The following is a 20084-nucleotide window of genomic DNA, read 5'->3' as shown; positions in this document are numbered from 1 at the left end:
TTTTATCTATGAAAGAACATTAAATATGAAAACTAACTTTAAGCTCGGTCTTTTTTTAGCGTGTGTTACACATTAAGTCATATCAAATACAAATGTGCCGGTAAAATTGTAAATAGTGGCATAAATGACTTATCTTCTGGGCCCGACTTTTTTCAAATGGCTGATCCACAAAATGTTACGTTTTGAATGAGAGTTATAACGCCCTGTGATTTAAGAAATGCACTGCACATTCTCACACGTAACAAACCATCTTGCGTGGAAATTTACTTCGAAAGTAACGCATCTCAAGCCACTATTCTTAATATTTTCTGATGATCTGTTAAAAATGTAAACAATTGTGACGTCACACACATCGAATGCATGTTAGTTGTTACGGACGTACTGCATAATCTTCGACCTATATCCTTTGACACTATTTACCCATTTTCTATGCAACTAAACTTTTATTTTGGTGTTATTCTCTGATTTGTGTTTCATTGCTGCAATATTATTTAGCAGTAGTGGACTAAAGTTCTTTGTCAGCGTATCAGATCTTACACGTCACACCTACAAAACTAACTGCAATCTAAAACAACGAAAAATCCCAGAATTCTAAAAAATTCCCGGGTTTTTCCCGGATGAAAAAATTCCCGGGTTTTTCCCGGATGAAAAAATTCCCGGAATTCCCGGGCCGTATACACCCTGTATATGTTGCAGACAGTTATTTCCTGCATCGTCTGTATCCTGACAGCCACAGCTTCAAGAGGAGTGAAGGAGCACAGGTTCACTACATACCAAGTTCAGGACAAATGCAAACTCCACCTGACTTGTATTCGCACAGTTCTTGTAATGTCCCCTGTTGCTGCGAAGGGCAGAGGACTGCATTGCTGGGAACCAGGTTTCCTGGAGGGCAATACAAAAAGCAGGTGTAAAGCTTAACAGTTGCTGCAGCTCAGCCAGGTGGTGGAAAAACAGCCACAATTCCACTGGAGGATGGTGTGATCTTAAGACTGAGAAGGCATGAAACAATGAGGTAGTTCAGTTCCACCTCAGGGTCATCTGCTGCCACATTTCCTGAACTGGCTACATCCATTGTGTCCGAGGGCCTGGTGAGATATAGGTCCTAAGCACATGACAGAATCTTCACCTCATACTCAGATGCAGAGCTTGTAGGCGGCAGTGGTGTGGGTGCCACTGCAATTCACTTTGTCTTGGGGGTTGTCTTTCTGGATTGCTCTTGCCGATTCTTGGGTTTCTCTGGCTGGGAGGGCTTCACTGATTCTATCTCCGGAATTGAGGATGATTGTAAATCCCTACAACCAGCTGCTTTTGGCCACTTCAGCCATTGGCAGGTATCATCTTTCACACTAGCAAAAACCTGGGAAGCTAGTGACCCAAGGGACCCCTCCCTAGCGAGAGGAGCTGAAGACGACTTATGCTTCTCCAGCCAAGATGTGGGGACTGGTGTCCCCTATGGTTGGGGGGACATTGCTCCCGAGGTAGATGGTGTGGGAACAGAGAGGGCAGTACCCCACCAGAGAGGCAGGTGGAGTCTTCCAGCTCAGAGCCGACAAACTCTCTGAACTGATGGGACTATAACTGTTCTCGTAGCGGCAGCATAAAAGGTGGTCATAGCCACAGGATATAGGAGCTCAAATTTCCTCTTGGCCCCAGTGTACGTCAGTCAGTACAGGGTCTTATCCCATGGTTTTCCTTTCTTGCTGTAAAATCCTGTAGTCTGGTGAGCAAGGGGAATGACGTCTGCAGTTGACACAGACGGGAGGTGGGGCACATGAAGTATTGGGATGGGATGGAGGTCCACTATCTCAACATGTGATGCTGGAAGTACAGCATGAAGACATATGGTTGTACTTCCACCACTTTAAGTACTGCATTGGGGGAGGGATATATGGCTTGACATCACAGCAGTAGACCACCTTGACCTTCTTGGTCAAGTGCCATCGTCTAAGGCCAAGATGAAGGCATTGCTCGCAACCTGATTATGTCTCTGACCCCAATGGATACGCCAGACGTTATGAACTCCTCATCGCTCTAAGTTGGCGCGCAGCTCCTCGTCAAGACGGTCTCTGGAATATAACAACTTGGACCATATTTAACCTCTTTTAAGGTGTGATGGTAACAGAAACATCCCCATCCTGACACATGCGAGTTATGCCGGTGACTGGGCAGAGGATGCTGCTTTTATCAAGACTGACCTTGAGTGCATTTTGGACAAGCCCTCCACCTACCCAAACTTTTCCTCTAAATGCTCTACAAAAAAACAGGCTTCATCAAGAAAGGAGTCCCTATCAACTCTTGTAAATACAAGGTACCAGGGCGAATAAGGTTCTCTGCCATTCTTAGCCTGGCATTCCTCCCATGGTGTGGCCAGGGAGGGGAACAATTTAGGATCTTACTTCCTTGAATTGTACCAAGACTGAATGGTTAGAGACTTGTTTGGCAGTACTTACCTTATGGGTACATAAGCAGTAGTTTCAAGAAATTTCCTCAATTTCTAGGAAAAGAAACATTTGTAGACATATGCTGATAAAAAATGCTCAACATTCAATTATCTATTAAGCCCATCCATTTTGAGTCTACTACACGCCATGACCATTAGGAGGGGTTTTCTCAACATTGGAGGGGGCACTGAGTGAAAGTATCTGAACTATCTCATTTTAGGTTACATATAAGCAACATGCTAAACAAGTCATATCGGTCTGCCATGTCTGAGGTGTTCCCTTTGTCGGTAACTCACCCCCCAAATAAATTTCAAAGCCACATTATCTCTGTACCAGATGTATTCTAAGCAATGTTAGTGTAAAAGTTTGAATACAGGAACTAAGAGTACACTGAGTGTCCAATACCTACAATCTACAATAGATGACTGCCTATGGTGGACACTTAAATAATTTTATGCACTTTGAAAATATTATAGCATCTCCTCCTGTAGTACCCATTTTTTAACTGATTTGTCTCCCAGACAGACTCCTAAACTTGGGTCTCTCTCCAGGCCCACATTCACTAACAGCAGAGGTAAGAAAATTAAGACTGCTTTTAACAAAACCCACATACAGCATAAATGAAAATGTTTTAAGTCATCAACTTTCCCAAATGTGTGTTCCGTGTTTATGAAATTCCATGTGTGCTACTGGTTGTTAATAGGTGGCCACTTCTATTTATGACAGCCTCTTGGCCTATTTTGCAAGATGTCCAACTCAGCTGTCCTCAAACACTGAAGAGTGTCACACTATCAAGTATCTTAAGGTATATGTGTCTACATATGCACTTACCTCCTACTTCTACTAGCAGAAAGATTCCAAAATGCTCATTTTATACAGTGTGCATCCCAACAAAGAAATTTTTTTTTTGTATGTCAATATGATCAACAGTGTTTTCCAAATGAATGTATTAACTGTAAACACACAAAGTTGTCAGTAATATGCCCTTGTACAAAACATCAAATACATAGGCACTGGAGTAGCCTCATGACACTGACCTCACATAAGCCCAGCATTATTTGCTTTTTGTAGCCTGCCTTTTCTGTATCACTCATTTTTTCTTATTTTGTACTCACACTTCTAAAACCATTTAAAACAAAATTCTTGGAAGAAAGTATGTTTATGTACAGCTGAAATGTGCATGCAATTCACACCACTGCCTACTTGGTTTCAATACAATTTAAAAGTCCTGTAAAGGTACAAATTTGTTTATTTTTAGCTGATCCCAATGTAGTAGTAGATTAATAGTTCTTAACTTTTTTAGGCCAGGAGAAAAAGACTGATTCCTTTCAGAACTCCAAATGAGCATTTAATTTTTCCAGCTTTTATTGGTAGATGAAGAAACTACATTAAAGTTTAATTGTCAAATGCATTTATTTCGATGCGCATTTTGTTTGTACATGGAGTAAAAATGTAAATGAATAACTGCTCAACAAAAACTTATCTAAATGTCAGTTTAGGTGTGTTTAGTTTACCACTGCCCTATAGCTGAGAAATCACATCATGCTTCAGTAGTTTGAACTGATCATTTGAATGCCAATACTTGCTCGAAATATATTTTGCTTCTTCAATCTGAGGTTTAGAGTTACCTGGGATTTCAAAGTAGGGACCATTTCAATAAAATCCATCTAGTGACCAGTGTCTTTGAAAGATACATATATTCAAATTATTGTATGAACATTAAGATATTAAAATCACTTATCCACTGATTATTCATAATGAACTTATGAGGAATGGTAATGTATTAAGACAATGAGATTTACAATCCTATACTGATAAAGACAACATAAACAGTTCCTGCTGAATGTCTTAGGTTCTTACAGGTGTACACTATTCTACAGCTGAAAGAACCTGTATCCTCATGACAGTACATTACTGTAATACCACACTTCAACATAACTGTGAGAAATGGAACTTATGAATCACAGCATTAAAATCAGTCTTTTGGTAAATTTATTTTTTCTTCTTCAACATTTCCTTCTTAGGTTTACCAGCATCATTTTTTGCTTTCTTCCTTAAGTTTTCATCTTCATCATCATACATTTCCTGAAAACCAAACATGTTCTTAAAAAATTGGTGCAACAAAATGCTAATCATTACTATAAAAGCTTTAAAAATCTAATTTAAGGACAGAAGGTAAAACTTCCTGGCTCAAATTACAATGCATACATAGTCTTCACTGCAAAGCAAACTTACAGTTTTTAACTAAAAATCAATACATTTCCAGGCTCTCAAGTTCCTACCCCTTCAGTTTTTAAATATCTTTTCCATCAATTACTGAGGGGGTGGTTTCAATGTAAGTGGAATCCAAAATATGTTACAACTTCAAAAAATTTAATGACATTCACACTGACAATCCTTCCACTAACTGAGGATTGAACTGGAAGAGTCATTGAGCCACAAAGTTGAAATGGATACAACGATACCAAACTATTTACAAATATTAACTGGAAAAATCTGTTCTAATTAAATTTCATCGAATTTGGCTTAAACTTGTTCAAATTAACCAGATACTCTTCCCAGTTAATAGCTTTGCTGATTCCCTATTAACAAAATCTTATTGCTATGTTAATGATTGTGAATGTAAGGCAGGATGTCAAAACTAAAATGTTAAGCTACTCTTAAATGAAAATTTCTTGCTTTTTTGGCATTACAAGCACAGGGGCAGTGAAAATCCTAATCAGGTAAGTAATTTGTAATGTCTTAGCTTATAAAGACCTTCATAGACTTCTAAGCAGAAGTTTAACCATCTTGTTTCAGTATATCTCCAGAGCACTAAAAACCTGCAGATTGTGTGTGTGTGTGTGTGTGTGTGTGTGTGTGTGTGTGTGTGTGTGTGTGTGCGCGCGCGCGCACGCCAAATGAAGATATACGAATTTTTGGCTTTAAACTTCTTTACTAGACAACAGCGCTATCCTTTCTGCAAAGTGCATTCCATCCTGTTCAGCACATTGAGCATTTGTTGAAGCTAACAACTAACAGCTTAGCAACACTAACATAATACTAGAGCATAGCTGCAAACAATGTAAGAAAAAACTTTGCTAGAGGTCTATGAATTAGTAAAGTAGTTGTCAATCTGAAGATTGCTTTGAACATCACAGTGCTTAACTAGGCATGGTACTGATCGAGGCAGTATGCCAATCCTTTAACTGAATTAGGAAGCCAATAATGGGGGGACCTATAGCTTATTGTGTTTAATATGGATTCTGAACCACAGCACAACATTTTTCAGATGTTACCATAAAATTTGATTGCCTATCAAGATCATTTATACCACAATACACAGTTATAAAAGAAAATGAAATTCACACAATTGTATAGCCACTGAAACAGTAATCCCTCAACAGCCAATATAAAACATTCACACACCCAAATACATAAGACAAAAACTAACCCGTATAAGGTTACCAACACAAAGAAAATGTTCTACAGTGAATCTGTAGAAAGCCAAAGTGCACAACAGCTTCACCAGATTACACAGCTTCTGGGGCAGCATTATGATGGCCAACAGTGCTGTTTCCTTTGCATGACTAATTCACACAAAGTAATGAAACAGTACTGCACAACACTTTAAATTAAATTTAATCTGAGAATGAGGAGCCAGTAATAAAATCCAGGGCTTTTTAATTCTGATCAAACAAGAATTTTCAGCAAGCAATATTAAGATACCTGGATCATTTAGATGTACATGCTTGGAAGTAATGCCGATTAAGAGTAGTATCTAGAGCTTGCATTGAGTGCCCTTACCTCTGGCTCCTCATCAAGCTTAGCCTTCTTGTTGTTAACCTTGTTTTGGTTCGGGGTCAGCTTTCTCTTCCTTGGCTCAACCTAGCACAGGTATAAAATCAATCACTAACTCTTCATATATCAAAAGCACTGAACACACCTATCACCCGTTAAAGGATGCACATAAATTCACAACATTAAAATATTAAACAATAATACCAAATACTTATGCTTTAGGTAGTCTACAACTTACAGAACTGTATAAAACAAAAATACCCGAATACTTCACATACACATCAAGAATAAATATTTTTCCAACATGACTAACCATATGAAAACATTCCAAACCTGTGCAAGGTAAAGCAGGCAAGATTCAGCCATCCCATTAGGAAATAATGGATTTTAAACATGCAAGTATTTTCTGTCGAATAGCATCAGAAAGCTTCCACAATTAACCCAACATAAAACAATGACTTGATAATTTGGGCCACACAAAAATCACTATGGCCAGCACTCATGCACATAGAAGTTTTACTGGCCATACAGGGTTAATCATTCAACTAAATTACTACGAAGGAAAGAAATTTCTGTTCCACAAAGGTTTAACAACATGGCATCTCCTTGGTTCACTTAAAAACCAACTGTAACAATATCTTTTCATAAGTGTTGCTGACAACAGGATAGAACATTGTCAATGTTTATTTTGTTACTAAATTGTTCTATTCTTTGGAATGAAGCCTTATGAAATTTCTCCGTAGTGTAGCCTCAGCCATAAGTCAGATCACAGACTTCACATGCCAAAGCTATAGGGTCTTTAATATACTGGGCTATACTTCCACTCACATGCCACAAAAATTTACTACTTTTGTTTCATGTACATGCAGTAGCTTAACATGTTGCTACATGTCTTGGGGCTTGATTCACAGAAAAAACAGACCTTTCAGTTTATTACATCTTACTGATGTTCAAGTGCCATATTGGGGTTTTTCTGCTACAAAATCTTGGCAGCACATTACCAAGATATCCCACAAACACACACCATTTCTGGTAAGGTACAAAAACCTTTGTCTACAGATGAGTATTTCACATATAAGGCAACTTTCTGACAAAGCAGCTTAAAATCTGATTCTTTTTCACCTTTTAGATAAGTTTAGTTTTCTGAACTCATTGAATGTTCAGACTACTGAACAGGAGGGAAGTTTAATATAGATCTGTGTGTGGCCACTCATTTTTCTGCCACTTTCACACATTGTGAGGCCAATATGAAGTACCTTGAAGATCTGAGACAAGGAGTGCAATTTCCTTATAAAAAGTATATACTGAAAATTAAATGGGCCAAATGTGCAAAAGTGGCTGTAGATACATGGGATGAGAGGAAAAGTTTGTGAGATGCCAAAGCTACAGGCAGCTGTCTCAATGAGGAGGAAGTAGACAAGCTCAATTATGATTAGCCATAAAGAATGCACAGATTGATGCAACAAGGAAAGCTGTCTGGACTACCTTCTATATAGCTTCTGCAGATTACAATTTACAGCATGGGCTTCATAAGGGTTGTAGGCCCATGGCAAAGATACAGAAAATCACATGCAAGTGATGAAGTTTAAGTCACCCCCTGCCACTTTAACTATGAAGCAAGCAATGAAGTCCATATACAGGCCCTAAGTGACATACCATTTCCAGTGCTTAAATGGGGAGACAAAATGAACATTTCATGTCAAAAATTTGATTTGAAACACCTGCTGAAAACAAAAGTTGGTTTATGCACCTGGAATGCATTAAGAGCAGAGGTGAGTCATAAATTTAATATAAACTTTGAAATTTATGGGAATTTTGACAAGTTCATCTTAACACAAAAAAATAGCTGGCGACGAAGTTTTTGGGCTGTTTCGTGATACTATTTGCCGAAAAGTAGACTACAGATTACCTACAACAAGAGGAAAAATATATACCAGTAAATTACAGGAAGTAACCTTTAGTCCAGCCATGTATATAATTTCTTGTAAAGAAATATGACCCAAGTGACATGAATTTGGACTACCTTTGAGATAAGTAAGTCAATGTGTACTTAGAAGTAAGTCACATACGTAATATAGTTAGACCCCATGTACAAAACAACAAAAAATTATTTACTGAGCACAAAGACATTCTAAAACATACTATGGTAACTAGAATGATTAATTACCAGAGACACCTGTCACCCTATTTTTAAAGTGTTTACATCCAAGTGACATTAATACCATTTTATATGTAGTAATTAACAACAAAACAGTGTCACAACTTTCAGTACTTTATTATGTGTTTTAGTGACAAATATTACTCACAGCAGTTTCTCCATCTTCTCCTTCCTCCTCCTCACCTAATTCTTCTTCATCCATTTCATCATCAATCTCTTCATCCACAGGTCCACCTGCAAACAGTATCACAATGCATTCAATGAAAATTTACAATGCCAGCTAAATACAAATGACTACTAGATAATTTTAAAGCCTGTTTCTTACCTATAGCATGATTTCCTATTAGATGAACAGGTCCATTGCCTTGTACTAAGCTGAATGTTACAGGAGCATCTGGGAATGTCAAATCAAGAAGAACCTGTTGTATAGAGCCAGCCTTTAGGACACAAACTGGCACTTTTATGCTCTGGCGGCATCCCAAAGCTTCCACCTGTACAACATTAACTTCACCCTCCTTGGCTTCAGCTCCAAGTACAGCCTAAAATTAATTCATTTACAGTAACATTTGACACTAGTACAACTGAACAAGTATTGAGTACACAGCGAAAAAAAGATTTCATTCCGTGTCGGTATGGTAACTGGTTACCGATTATACTATGAAATCATTACATTACAATGTGTTCAATAAAGTTTCGACCCTTGTCGATCACTACAAACTTCAACTCTCAGTATCTCAACTGCGACACCCATCAGTCAATTTCAGATGAGCCATCATAGACCAAGACTTCCCCAGTTCCACAATCTATTTGTGTAGCATGTGTAAGTGTGCACTTACATGTGTGCTTACTTATGGCTTCATCAAAGTTTCCTTTTTTCCCACCACTACTCTTCCAAATACACAGAGTGCAATTGTGGTACTAGCAACTGCACTGCTTAATAGAGGTTGTTGCCTGCCATGTTTAAAGTTTGATGAAAAATGACTAGGGTAACACTTTTCCAGCACAACATCAAATATCTTTGTCAAATTTGACAAACATTTGATCATATCTTTACCGAAGACATATGATAGTGTTAATACTGGCCTAAGCAGTACAGCCATAACAAAACCAACCTGAGCACAGAATACAAAGAGTTCATCAGTAGCAGCTAAAAGGTTAAACAGTCACATCCCGAGTTTGCTAAAACAGCTCACAACTAAAAAAATATACTGTTAAAGTAATGTTCGAACCAGCAGATTAACAGGGCACTGTTAACAGTAAAATCCAGGAACAGGATGAACTTTAGCAACTGTCTGCAGTTGCCAAAAAACAACAATTAGCTTTTCTTCCCTTTGTTGGAAATATTATAAGGCAGCTAGTCACCCAGAAATTTAAAGGTAAAATGATTTTGCCACCCAACATCTAAAACTTAAGACCTCCTGGGCCCACTGATGGACAAACTGTTTAAGGCTGGAATCTGCGAAAACTTGCCAGACTACACGTACCATGCAAGAATGCTACACTTGTGGGGTCGACAGAAGCATCCAATCCCACGCGTCGGCTTTGACCCGTGACGTAAGGGTGTTGTGTGAGACGTCATGACGGCGCGGAGTTTGGTTCGAGTGTGGCTGTCTCCAGTTCTGTTTTATCTTATTTACTTGTCTGATCTGTTCGTTCTATCTTGTGAGATTTTTTTTTTAATTTAAAAATGCTTATTACTTATTTTAATTATCTGTTTCCTCCAACTTCTGTTTTAGTTTATTATATTTATCTTTCTGATCTGTTCGTTCTATCCCGTGAGATTTAAAAAAAAAAACACTAATCAGCTACTGAAGCATTTTTATCTTCTATGGGTTGCAGGGGTTATGACCCCTGGGGAGGTGGGTGGGTATTCATGCATGGCTGTCTTCACTTACACGTTGTAGCTACGCAAGGCGTCTAAATTTGTTTATATTTAGTTTGCCCCCCACCCAAAACACCCTATTTCCCGCACTTGTCCCGTTAGTGTCATTAGGCTTCTTGTGGAAAGTGTGGCGTTTGTTTCCGCCATATTTGTGACGTCATGGGTCAAAGCAGACGGGCGGGATCGGACGCTTCTGTATTTCCCACTTGTGCAACCACATTCACGATAACTGAATGTCACAACCACATTCACCATAACTGAACATCACATCTCCACCAGACATTCAATAGTGCAATAAAACTTTTAGTCACAGTAACTTTTTGGGAATTCATTACAAAGACTTACTGGAAACACACATGGAAGATCTGATTAATCATGACAACAGCTACATGTTCAACAATGTTTAGAAGCCAACAGTTTCCATGATTTGCCCAATAGACTGTATGCCTATGGCAAGGCAAGCAACAACCATGAGGACACCTTATTTTGACAATTTATACCAGTAAATGCAGTCTCTGGGTAGGGAGGTCAGTCTGCCAGCAACATCTTACTTAGTGCTCAAATGCAAAGGGCCCTAAGAAATTGCAAGTGAAGGACATCTACAGTCTGATAACTCACCTGAAGGTGACTGCCATGTGTCCCATCAACATAACATGGATCTCACAGTCACTGGCAATCAGCAGCAAGCCCAAAACTAATTCTTAATATTCAGTTCACTTGGAAAACTGAATTCACATTACTGCATGCCAAGTGCACACATTTTGCAACTGTCCATGCACAAGTCATCCATGCCATCATTCAAATATGATGGTTCATGTGTGATACAGATATGGGTCATGCTCTCACTTTGGTCTTAACTGTCATGAATAGCTGAGGTGAAGCGACTAATGAGAAGCTAGTTCCCAGGTTGCAGTGAACTAAAGATCTACCCTACAAGGTTAACAATTACCCAAGGATTAATTAAGGACTTACATGAAACTTGTGTCCCTGAATTCTACTGAAAGCGAAAGCTAAGAGGAAGCTATATCACATGAAAGGTTGACAGCAACATTGCTATTTCTAATGACAAATGAGCCAAATACAAATATGCAACACTTCACCTGAGACAAAGTTACAAGTAGCTAAAATTGTACTTAAACTGAAACACCACTTCAACAGAACATTTGATCCACATCACTTCCCAAACTTATCACATCAACTTTCCCCTTCTCCCAAATTTATGCCCAGAAGGAATCAGTTTCCCGAAGTGTCTTGGCCGCTAACTGCTGGGTATCTGGACAGAAATTTTTCTGATTTAATTTTTCATATTTTGTGCATATTTGAATAATTCTGAAGCAAATCACAATATTTCAGAATACAACACGATGCAGCAACCAATGATGGAAAACATCCTTTTTTATACAATCTCTCAAACATTTCCCCAAACTGCTGTAGGCTTGTATAACCTAAAATGCTCTCTGAACTAAATAATTGCGTATCTTATCACAAACACTGAATGCTTACAGAAAAAAAAACTGTCATTCCATCTCGCTTTCAGTAATGTGTGGCCAATTTCACAGCATTTTCCCACACAGAATCCCACAAACACATTATCAAGTTTTACAAAATGAATCCAATTTACTTTCACCCACTCAGACAACACTATGGCAAAATTTAACCCCAATTTTGTAAAGGCTCCACTGAATATTTAAATTGACATTGCGTTTTTTTAAAACAATTACTCCCCAAAAATGTATTAGGGGAAAAAAACACGCAAGGTAACCTATCAAGAAAGACAGTACGTAGAAGATACCAACATACCTGTTTCACTATAAGTGACTGATTACTGCGGAATCCTGGTTTGGTTGCCTCTTCAACATCACCATCAGGATCCCACTGAGACACTGATGTCTTCTCATCTCCACCCTTCAATGTCAATCCTGAAATATAGGAGTACTCTAGTAAGTTAATTTCAATGGCAAAGCTGTGTAGAATGTACACAATATGATAAACAAGAACATCGTTAATCCATTCACACCCATGAATCACGCGTAAAAAATTCAGTTTTACTCAACACATAACCTGTAACTGCGGATATGAACTGGTGGGAGAAAAACACCCAACTCCGTGCAAACAAATGGCACAAACGGAAAAAAAACCTGCACTTTGTAAAGGCTTCGATAAACATAATTCGAAGTGCAATAGTCTCATCTCTGAAAATTATTACCCCTCTACGTTTTACATCTCACGATAACTTTGGTTATTTACATTTCTTTTTTCCTAATACGGCTACACCATGATCAAAGTTAACTCTCCCAATTCCAAATTATAAATTTCTGAAAAATTACGGAAACTTCACAACTTCAAAACCGAGCTATACATCTTTCCTTATTCTTGAAAACTTGAACTCATCATTGTCACAAAAATCAAGTTTCATTACTTACGTCTGAAGTTGCCGGTAACAACACACCTCTAAATTTAGTAAGATAATAAACCGAATTCGCCGAAATACAATTTCATACAACCAAACACACTTACCGACTTACTCAAACTCCCAATTCTGCAATGCATTACCTACTTACAGTGTAAATGTAAAAACGTTGAAGCACGCAGTCTTTCCCTCCATTACACATTCCCAGTATTGGCGTCTTTCTGAATGGAATACTTACAACACTCCTTTACTTACCCCAGAAATATTCTTCAGACATATTGATTGTACTTCTTTTTAGAATATAAAACGAAGCAGCTCTGTTTTAACAGAGACGCTAAATTTCACAACACGTGTGCAGAAGTAACGGAAGCCTCTAACTCCTTCTTGCCTCCAGTGCTCCCTGTGACAAAGTGATCGTACAAGAAATGGCGCGCTTGGTGATAGCCAGCAACGCATTTCACCCACGTGATCGAATGCAAAATGAGGGCGCGTTCCATTTCATGTAGTACTATTATCGTTGTCTTTATTTTATTTCTACATAATTATTAACCATGACGAACAAACTCCTTCAAGATGGAAGCATTTAGACTATAAGCAGTTCCAAATAAAATAAAACATTTGAATCATTTTAAGAAAATTTTACAAAACTATTGAAAAATAGATCCTTGGCATAACTGATTGATAAACAAAATTAGTAACTGATATTTACTGACTGAAGATGCTGTAATTAATTTGACAAAAAGCTGCGTACGAAAGGTATTTCGCAAATTTAATGTTTACTTGACTGACTTCATCAGAATTCAGTGTTTGTTTGAATTACTTCAACAATAGACATATCAACGAAAAAACTGCCAAACGAATATTATGGGAAATGTCAACCTTCATAGAATTTCGCCCAAAATTTAATGGGTGAAAATAACTGTACTTCAGTAGTCAACACAGTGCAAAATTTCAGAGATACGTTAGGACGAGGTTCTGTGTCGCTACAGGCCAACATTATCTCTTGTTTATATTGTTCACGTTCTTGTTACGCTATGGACTCATTCAGTTTCCTTTATATATATATATATATATATATATATATATATATATATATATATATATATATATATATATATATATTTACTTATTTATTTATTTATCGCGAATGGACCCAGAAGGATCACGCAAAGCTTTCTGACGTCGTTTCTTCCATACTTCTTTCATCCGTTCTCCATATATATATATATATATATATATATATATATATATATATATATATGGAAGATGTAACGCTTCAAGACTATCGTTCTGAGTTCAGCAAAACCATTTGCAATTGCTATTACAATTCGCAAGATTTTGTCTGCAACCACAGCTTATGCCAGACGCCTTCATTGGGCGCTACTTTCGACTATGGAACAGTATGCATTCCGCTGCAAGCTTATCGTTACCGTATAGCTCTCTTCTTTAGTTGCTTCAGGAGGAAAGTTCCACAAAAAGTGTTTCTGAGTGCACAAGCATATTTTCACATAAACTGAATTAACCATCAGTTAAGCCATCCAGAGAGAATTACTGGCCACTGAACCTTTGAGATGGGCAACATGAAGTGTCTGGATTGGCTTGACATTTTTTCCGAAAGGGGAAGAATGTGGTCTAAATCATGAATCGGTCAACAGTATGCATATAACTTAGCCTTGCTCTCTTAAGTCCAATATTATTAAATTAATATAATTAATGGAAATGACATTATTGTGAGATATATAGGGTATTTCCATTACCAGGAGTAATGACAATACAGAAATTATAAAAACAATCTACAAGAAACATAATGATGATACAACAAAGGAAAAATGATTCTTAAGGCAATAAATATAGTACATTATACTCTGTTCAAAATTACTATAGGATTGGCAGACAGGTTACATGTAATAGGGGCTGGCCCATGCAGGGGGCAAATACTGCCAATCCCACAATATGTGCAGCTAATGTAACCAAAGTGCCAAACCTTCGCCCTTTTTTTTATTTATTTATTTATTTATTTCGTATTCCATTAATCCGTATTGTGATAAATCACAAGGATGTGGAATGAGTCATGATTACATACAACAGATATAATACACATATATAAAATGACAAAAATGTACCATAAGATTATGAATAAGTTTGTAGGTTAAAATCAAATCAAAGGTATAGCTCAAGTAATATAAAACAATACCTAAAAAGGAAATATAGTACATTTTCCAAATTAAACAAATAATACACATATATAAAATGACAAAAATGTACCATAAGATTATGAATAAGTTTGTAGGTTAAAATCAAATCAAAGGTATAGCTCAAGTAATATAAAACAATACCTAAAAAGGAAATATAGTACATTTTCCAAATTAAACAGTTAATGTGATCTATAGCAAACAAATTTTTATCAGTATAAAAAATCACTGCTTTATCTGTAGATACTCATCAAGAGAATAGAAGGAATTTACCATTAGGTATTCTCTCAATTTACATTTAAAAGTAGGTAAGACATTAATGTGATCTTTAATACCTGATGGAAGGGAGTTGAAAATTTTTGTGGCTGAATAATGAACACCTTTCTGAACAAGACTTAAATGTTTCAGATCCCTGTGTAGATCATTTTTAGACCTAGTATTATGATCATGACATTCACTATTAGTTTTAAAAAGAGATAGGTTGTTAGAAACAAAAATCATCAAAGAAAATATGAATTGAGAGGTAAGTGTTAATATTTGTAACTTATGAAACAGACTTCTGCAAGAATATCTTGGATGAACACCACTCATGATTCTAACAGCTCTCTTCTGTGCAGTAAATATTTTTTTGGCTAAAGGCTTGTTGCCCCAAAATATTATGCCATACGACATGATAGAATGAAAATAACCAAAGTAGGCAGCTTTAGTAGCGTCCTCATCACCAATGGGGGTGATTACACGCAGAGCATAAGTTGCCACACTGAGCCTTCTATGTAGGTCTAAGATATGCTCAGACCAGTTCAGCTTGCCATCAATTAGAATGCCCAAGAACTTAGATGATTCACAGTGTAGTATATTTTGGTTACCACAGTTTAAGTGGCATACTTCATTTTCTTGCTGAGATGTGTGAAATTGCATATACTGAGTTTTCTGAATGTTTAGAGTTAGTCCGTTGCACTTAAACCAGTGTAGGATGTCAACGAGTACAGCATTACATTTATTTTCTAGGTCACTGTTAGTTCGACTTTCAAGCAGAATAGTGGTGTCATCGGCAAAAAGAGTAAATTTACACTTGGTGTCTGTGCAAAGTGGGAGATCATTGATGAAGATAAGGAAAAGCAAAGGTCCTAGGATGGACCCCTGAGGCACACCCTATGACCAGAACACTTCCTGCTTCCACTGTGTTTGAGTTCCAGGCAGTTTGCTGCCCTGTGTTATCCAAGGGTTTCTACTAGACCTAGTCTTCTTCTTAATTCATCCTCTGCTACCTTCACTACTTCACCACTTAAAGCTATCGATTCATCTTCTACTGTAATCCTTTCGCCGGCCGCAGTGGCCGTGCGGTTCTGGCGCTGCAGTCCGGAACCGTGGGACTGCTACGGTCGCAGGTTCGAATCCTGCCTCGGGCATGGGTGTGTGTGATGTCCTTAGGTTAGTTAGGTTTAAGTAGTTCTAAGTTCTAGGGGACTTATGACCTAAGATGTTGAGTCCCATAGTGCTCAGAGCCATTTGAACCATTTTTTTGTAATCCTTTCCCCTGTTCTAGTCAACTGTTGCTAATGCTCCCTCTGACAGTCCCAGTAATCTCTGCTTCTTTCAACTTATTCAGGTTCCATTTCCTTAATTTACTAGATTTGTTTTTCAATTTGTTCAGTTTTAACCTACAGTTTATACCCAATAAATTATGGTCTACAGTTTATACCCAATAAATTATGGTCAAGAGTCCACATCAGCCCCTGGAAATGCTTTGAAATGTAAAATCTGATTCTGAAATCTCTGTCTTACAATTATATAATCATTCTGAGACCTTCTGGTGTCTACAGATCAGTTCCACATATACATCCTTCTTCCATGATTCTTAAGCAGTGTGTTAGTGATGATTAAATTTTACTCTGTTCAGAATTCTACAACGTGGCTTTCTCTTTCATTGCCATCTCCCAGTCCATATTCATCTACCTTTTTTTCTTCTCTTCCTTTTCCCTGCTATCGAATTCCAGTCCTCCATTACAAACATGAAGAATTTCTTTTTCTCATCATGCATTTCTCCAGTCTCTTCATCATCTACAAAGCTAATTGACATATAAAGTACCATGGAATGTGTGGGCTTCAGGTCACTCTTAGCTGCAATAATGCATTCGGTGTGCTGTTCATAGTAACTTGCCTGCATTCGTATTTTCTTATTCATTATTAAACCCACTCTGCAGTTCCCCCATTTGATATTATATTTATAACCCCGTATTCATGTGACCAGAAGTCCTGTTTCTCTCACCACCAAACTTTACTAATTCCCACTATATCTAACTTCAGCCTGTCCATTTTCCTTTTTAAATTTTCTGACCCACTTCTCAAATTAATAGATCTAACATTCCACTCTCCAACCTGTAGAAAGCCAGTTTTGTTACACCTGCTGACAACATTATCCTGATGGTCCCTGTCTGAAGATCTTAGTGGCGGACTATTTCACTTCATTAGCATTTTACACAAGAGGATCCCATCATAATTTAACCACACAGTTCAGCTGCACACCCTCATGAAATATTGCGTCCGTAATTTCTCCCTGCTTTCAGCTGCTCACAATACCAGCACAGCAAGGCCATTTTGGTTGATCTTACATGGTCACATCAGCCAATCATCAAGATTGTTGTCCCTGCAACTACTGAAAAGGCTGCTGCCCCTCTTCAGGAACCATACGTTTGTCTGGCCTCTCAACAATACCACTCCATTGTGTTTCCATCTATGGTACAGCTATCCATATTTCTGAGGCGTGCAAGCCACTCTGACAGTGACAAGGTCCATGGTTCGTGGGGTTCATTTGTGACATAATACAATCTAAGGTCTATGCATGTTAAATACAGTGAGAGAACATATTTCAAATACTTCAGCCAGTATTAAGAAAAAGAACAAAAGCGAATCAAAAACATTACTTTAACATTGCAGTAATGATATTGTAAACTTTAATAGTTATTTTGTGTGATACAGACTGAATTCCTCAGACAAACTTCATTTGCAGTTTATTGTTGATAAGGCCTTCTTATTAAAATGTCAAAACTCACGAAAATACAATTCTGTTATGTAGCTACTTGCTATTTTAGACTGTACACTTCAAATATGCAGATGAATCCTATTATATAATTTCTGTTGTGGTAATCCAAGAACCCCACTGATATCCCTCTTGTCACTATGATAGATGCTTACTGTCACTGTTGATATTAATGAAATCAAAAAACTATATGTGACTAACATGAAAAAGACATGATTCTTGATGGTGATCAGTAACTTGCTGAGTGTCAGAGTTTCCTTTCTGCAATAATAATCAGAAAGAAAAATTTGGAGTAGAAACTAAATTTCAGGGTGAAGAAATAAAATCTTTGGCGTTTGCCAATGACAATGTAATTCTGTCAGATGCAGCAAAGGACTTGGAAGAGCAGCTGTACGGAATGGATAATGTCTCGGAAGGAAGATATAAGATGAACTTCAACAAAACCAAAACAAAGATAATGGAATGTAGTCAAATTAAATCAGATGATTCTGAGGGAATTAGGTTAGGAAATGAGACACTTAAAGTAGTAGTTGGGTTTTCTGATTTGGGCAGAAAAATAGCTGATGATGACCAATGTAGAGAGGGTATAAAATATAGTCTGACGATGGCAAAAAATGCGTTTCCAAAGAAGAGAAATTTGTTAAAATCGAATTTAGACTTAAGTGTTAGGAAGTCTTTCCTGAAGGTACTTATCTGGATTGCAAGTATGTATGGAAGTGAAACATGGACGATAAACAGTTTAGACGAGAAGATAATAGAACCTTTTGAAATGTGGTGCTACAGAAATTGCTAAGGATTAGATGGGTAAATCATGTAGCTAATGAGGAGGTACTGAACAGAATTTGGGTGACAAGAAATTTGTGGCACAACTTGACCAAAAGGAGGAATCAGTTGATAGGACAGATTCTAAGACATTGAACAATCTCCAGTTTAGTAATGAAGGGGAGTGTGGTAGTAACAATCGTACTGGGAGACCAAGAGAAGAATACAATAAGCAGATTCAGAAGGACGTAGTTTGCAGTAGTTATCCAAAGACGAAAAGTGTTGCACAGGATAGAGTAGCATGAAAAGCTGCACCAAAACAGTCTTCAGATGGAAGATCACAACGAAAAGAGCAACAAGTACGTAGGTGTATCAGAAAAATTAGTAACAGGTTAATTATAAGACTAGAGATCCGTTTCTGGTAGCGAAACCATGCGGGTGACAACTTAGTACTTATTGCGTGAGTGGAGCATTGTCTGTCATATTATTTGTGTTAGAAGACTCTGATAAAATTCCGATTTGGCATACCTCAAAATCTGATGTACTCGTAAGATTTCATTTCTGTAAGGTGTTCAACTAATTTCAATAAGAAAAAAGTTTCCTGCAGATTGAAATTCCAGTAATGTCGTCAGGAAATGCATTTTCGTAAAATGTCCATATACCGAAACTTCCTGGCAGAGTAAAACTGTGTGCCAGACTGAGACTCGAACTTGGGACCTTTGCCTTTCGCAGGCAAGTGCTCTACCAAGAAGTTTCATATCAGTGCACACTCCACTGCAGAATGAAAATCTCATTCTGTGTCCATATACCGTCTTATTATCTGTTGCAACACATAAAAGTAAACACATAGTGCAGCTCTTCCAGATCACATTGATCCAGTTCTATATTTATAAAGTGAATAGTTTGAGAATTTGAGCAAGTGGAAAAAATTTAAGATTACGCACGTGATCCATGCAGGATGTGGCAACTCTGCTCTCTGTCCCCATGTGCCCCAGCAGAACTGTCAATCCTAAAGTTATTTTGAACAGACTATAACAATGGCGATAACATAACCTGTACAAGTAGTTAAAGATTAATTAAATCTTCTATCTATAAAATTATTACAGTTCCAATGTAATGCAAAGAGAAAGAAAAAACAGTCTCACTGCTGTGACACTAAGGAGATCTTCCTGTAACACCTCATTTTCATTTTGCTTAGAGAATACACCTCCAGTACTTTTGTTTGTGGCATCTATAGTAGGTATCGAGAGGCGAAGTTACAAAAAAATGGAAAACAATTGTTTTTGCACATTTGTAATTATTTATGCATTATTATCCTTCGAGTTTGTTAATGGAAAGTCATCGAAAGCAAAAGCAGACATCTCAGTTCAAGAGCTAACATGGTGGCATGTACAGATTGTAAAGAAAAGCACGCATATG

The 20084-nt window shown here is 37.5% G+C and overlaps 1 protein-coding gene across 2 annotated transcripts; it reads right to left on the bottom strand.

Moving 5' to 3' along the window:
- Positions 1 to 3835: 3835 nt before the first annotated feature.
- On the bottom strand, positions 3836 to 13103 carry LOC126175061 (nucleoplasmin-like protein). 2 transcript variants are annotated; one of them, XM_049921581.1, is made up of 6 exons: positions 12927 to 13103; positions 12062 to 12180; positions 8705 to 8918; positions 8528 to 8613; positions 6228 to 6308; positions 3836 to 4526 (listed from the first exon to the last, which is right to left on the bottom strand). In XM_049921581.1, exons 1-6 carry the CDS (start codon positions 12946 to 12948, stop codon positions 4434 to 4436), a joined length of 615 nt encoding a protein of 204 aa, XP_049777538.1. In that variant the 5' UTR covers positions 12949 to 13103; the 3' UTR covers positions 3836 to 4433. The 2 variants fall into 2 exon arrangements, with proteins under 2 accessions (XP_049777538.1, XP_049777539.1); XM_049921582.1 differs by lacking the exon at positions 6228 to 6308.
- Positions 13104 to 20084: the final 6981 nt, after the last annotated feature.

Source organism: Schistocerca cancellata, chromosome 3 (assembly GCF_023864275.1).
Source record: "Schistocerca cancellata isolate TAMUIC-IGC-003103 chromosome 3, iqSchCanc2.1, whole genome shotgun sequence".
Lineage (NCBI taxonomy): Eukaryota > Metazoa > Arthropoda > Insecta > Orthoptera > Acrididae > Schistocerca > Schistocerca cancellata.
This window is presented reverse-complemented; position numbering and strand designations above follow the sequence as displayed.

Bases quoted from the DNA above. Each gene is read 5' to 3' on its own strand.
- LOC126175061 (XM_049921581.1), bottom strand. From the start codon at position 12,948: ATGTCTGAAGAATATTTCTGGG. The intron at 8,919-12,061 runs GTATGTTGGTAT...AATTAATTTTAG, and splicing joins AGTCACTTATAGTGAAACAG to GCTGTACTTGGAGCTGAAGC. The intron at 6,309-8,527 runs GTGAGTAATATT...TACCTGTGCTAG, and splicing joins GAGAAGATGGAGAAACTGCT to GTTGAGCCAAGGAAGAGAAA.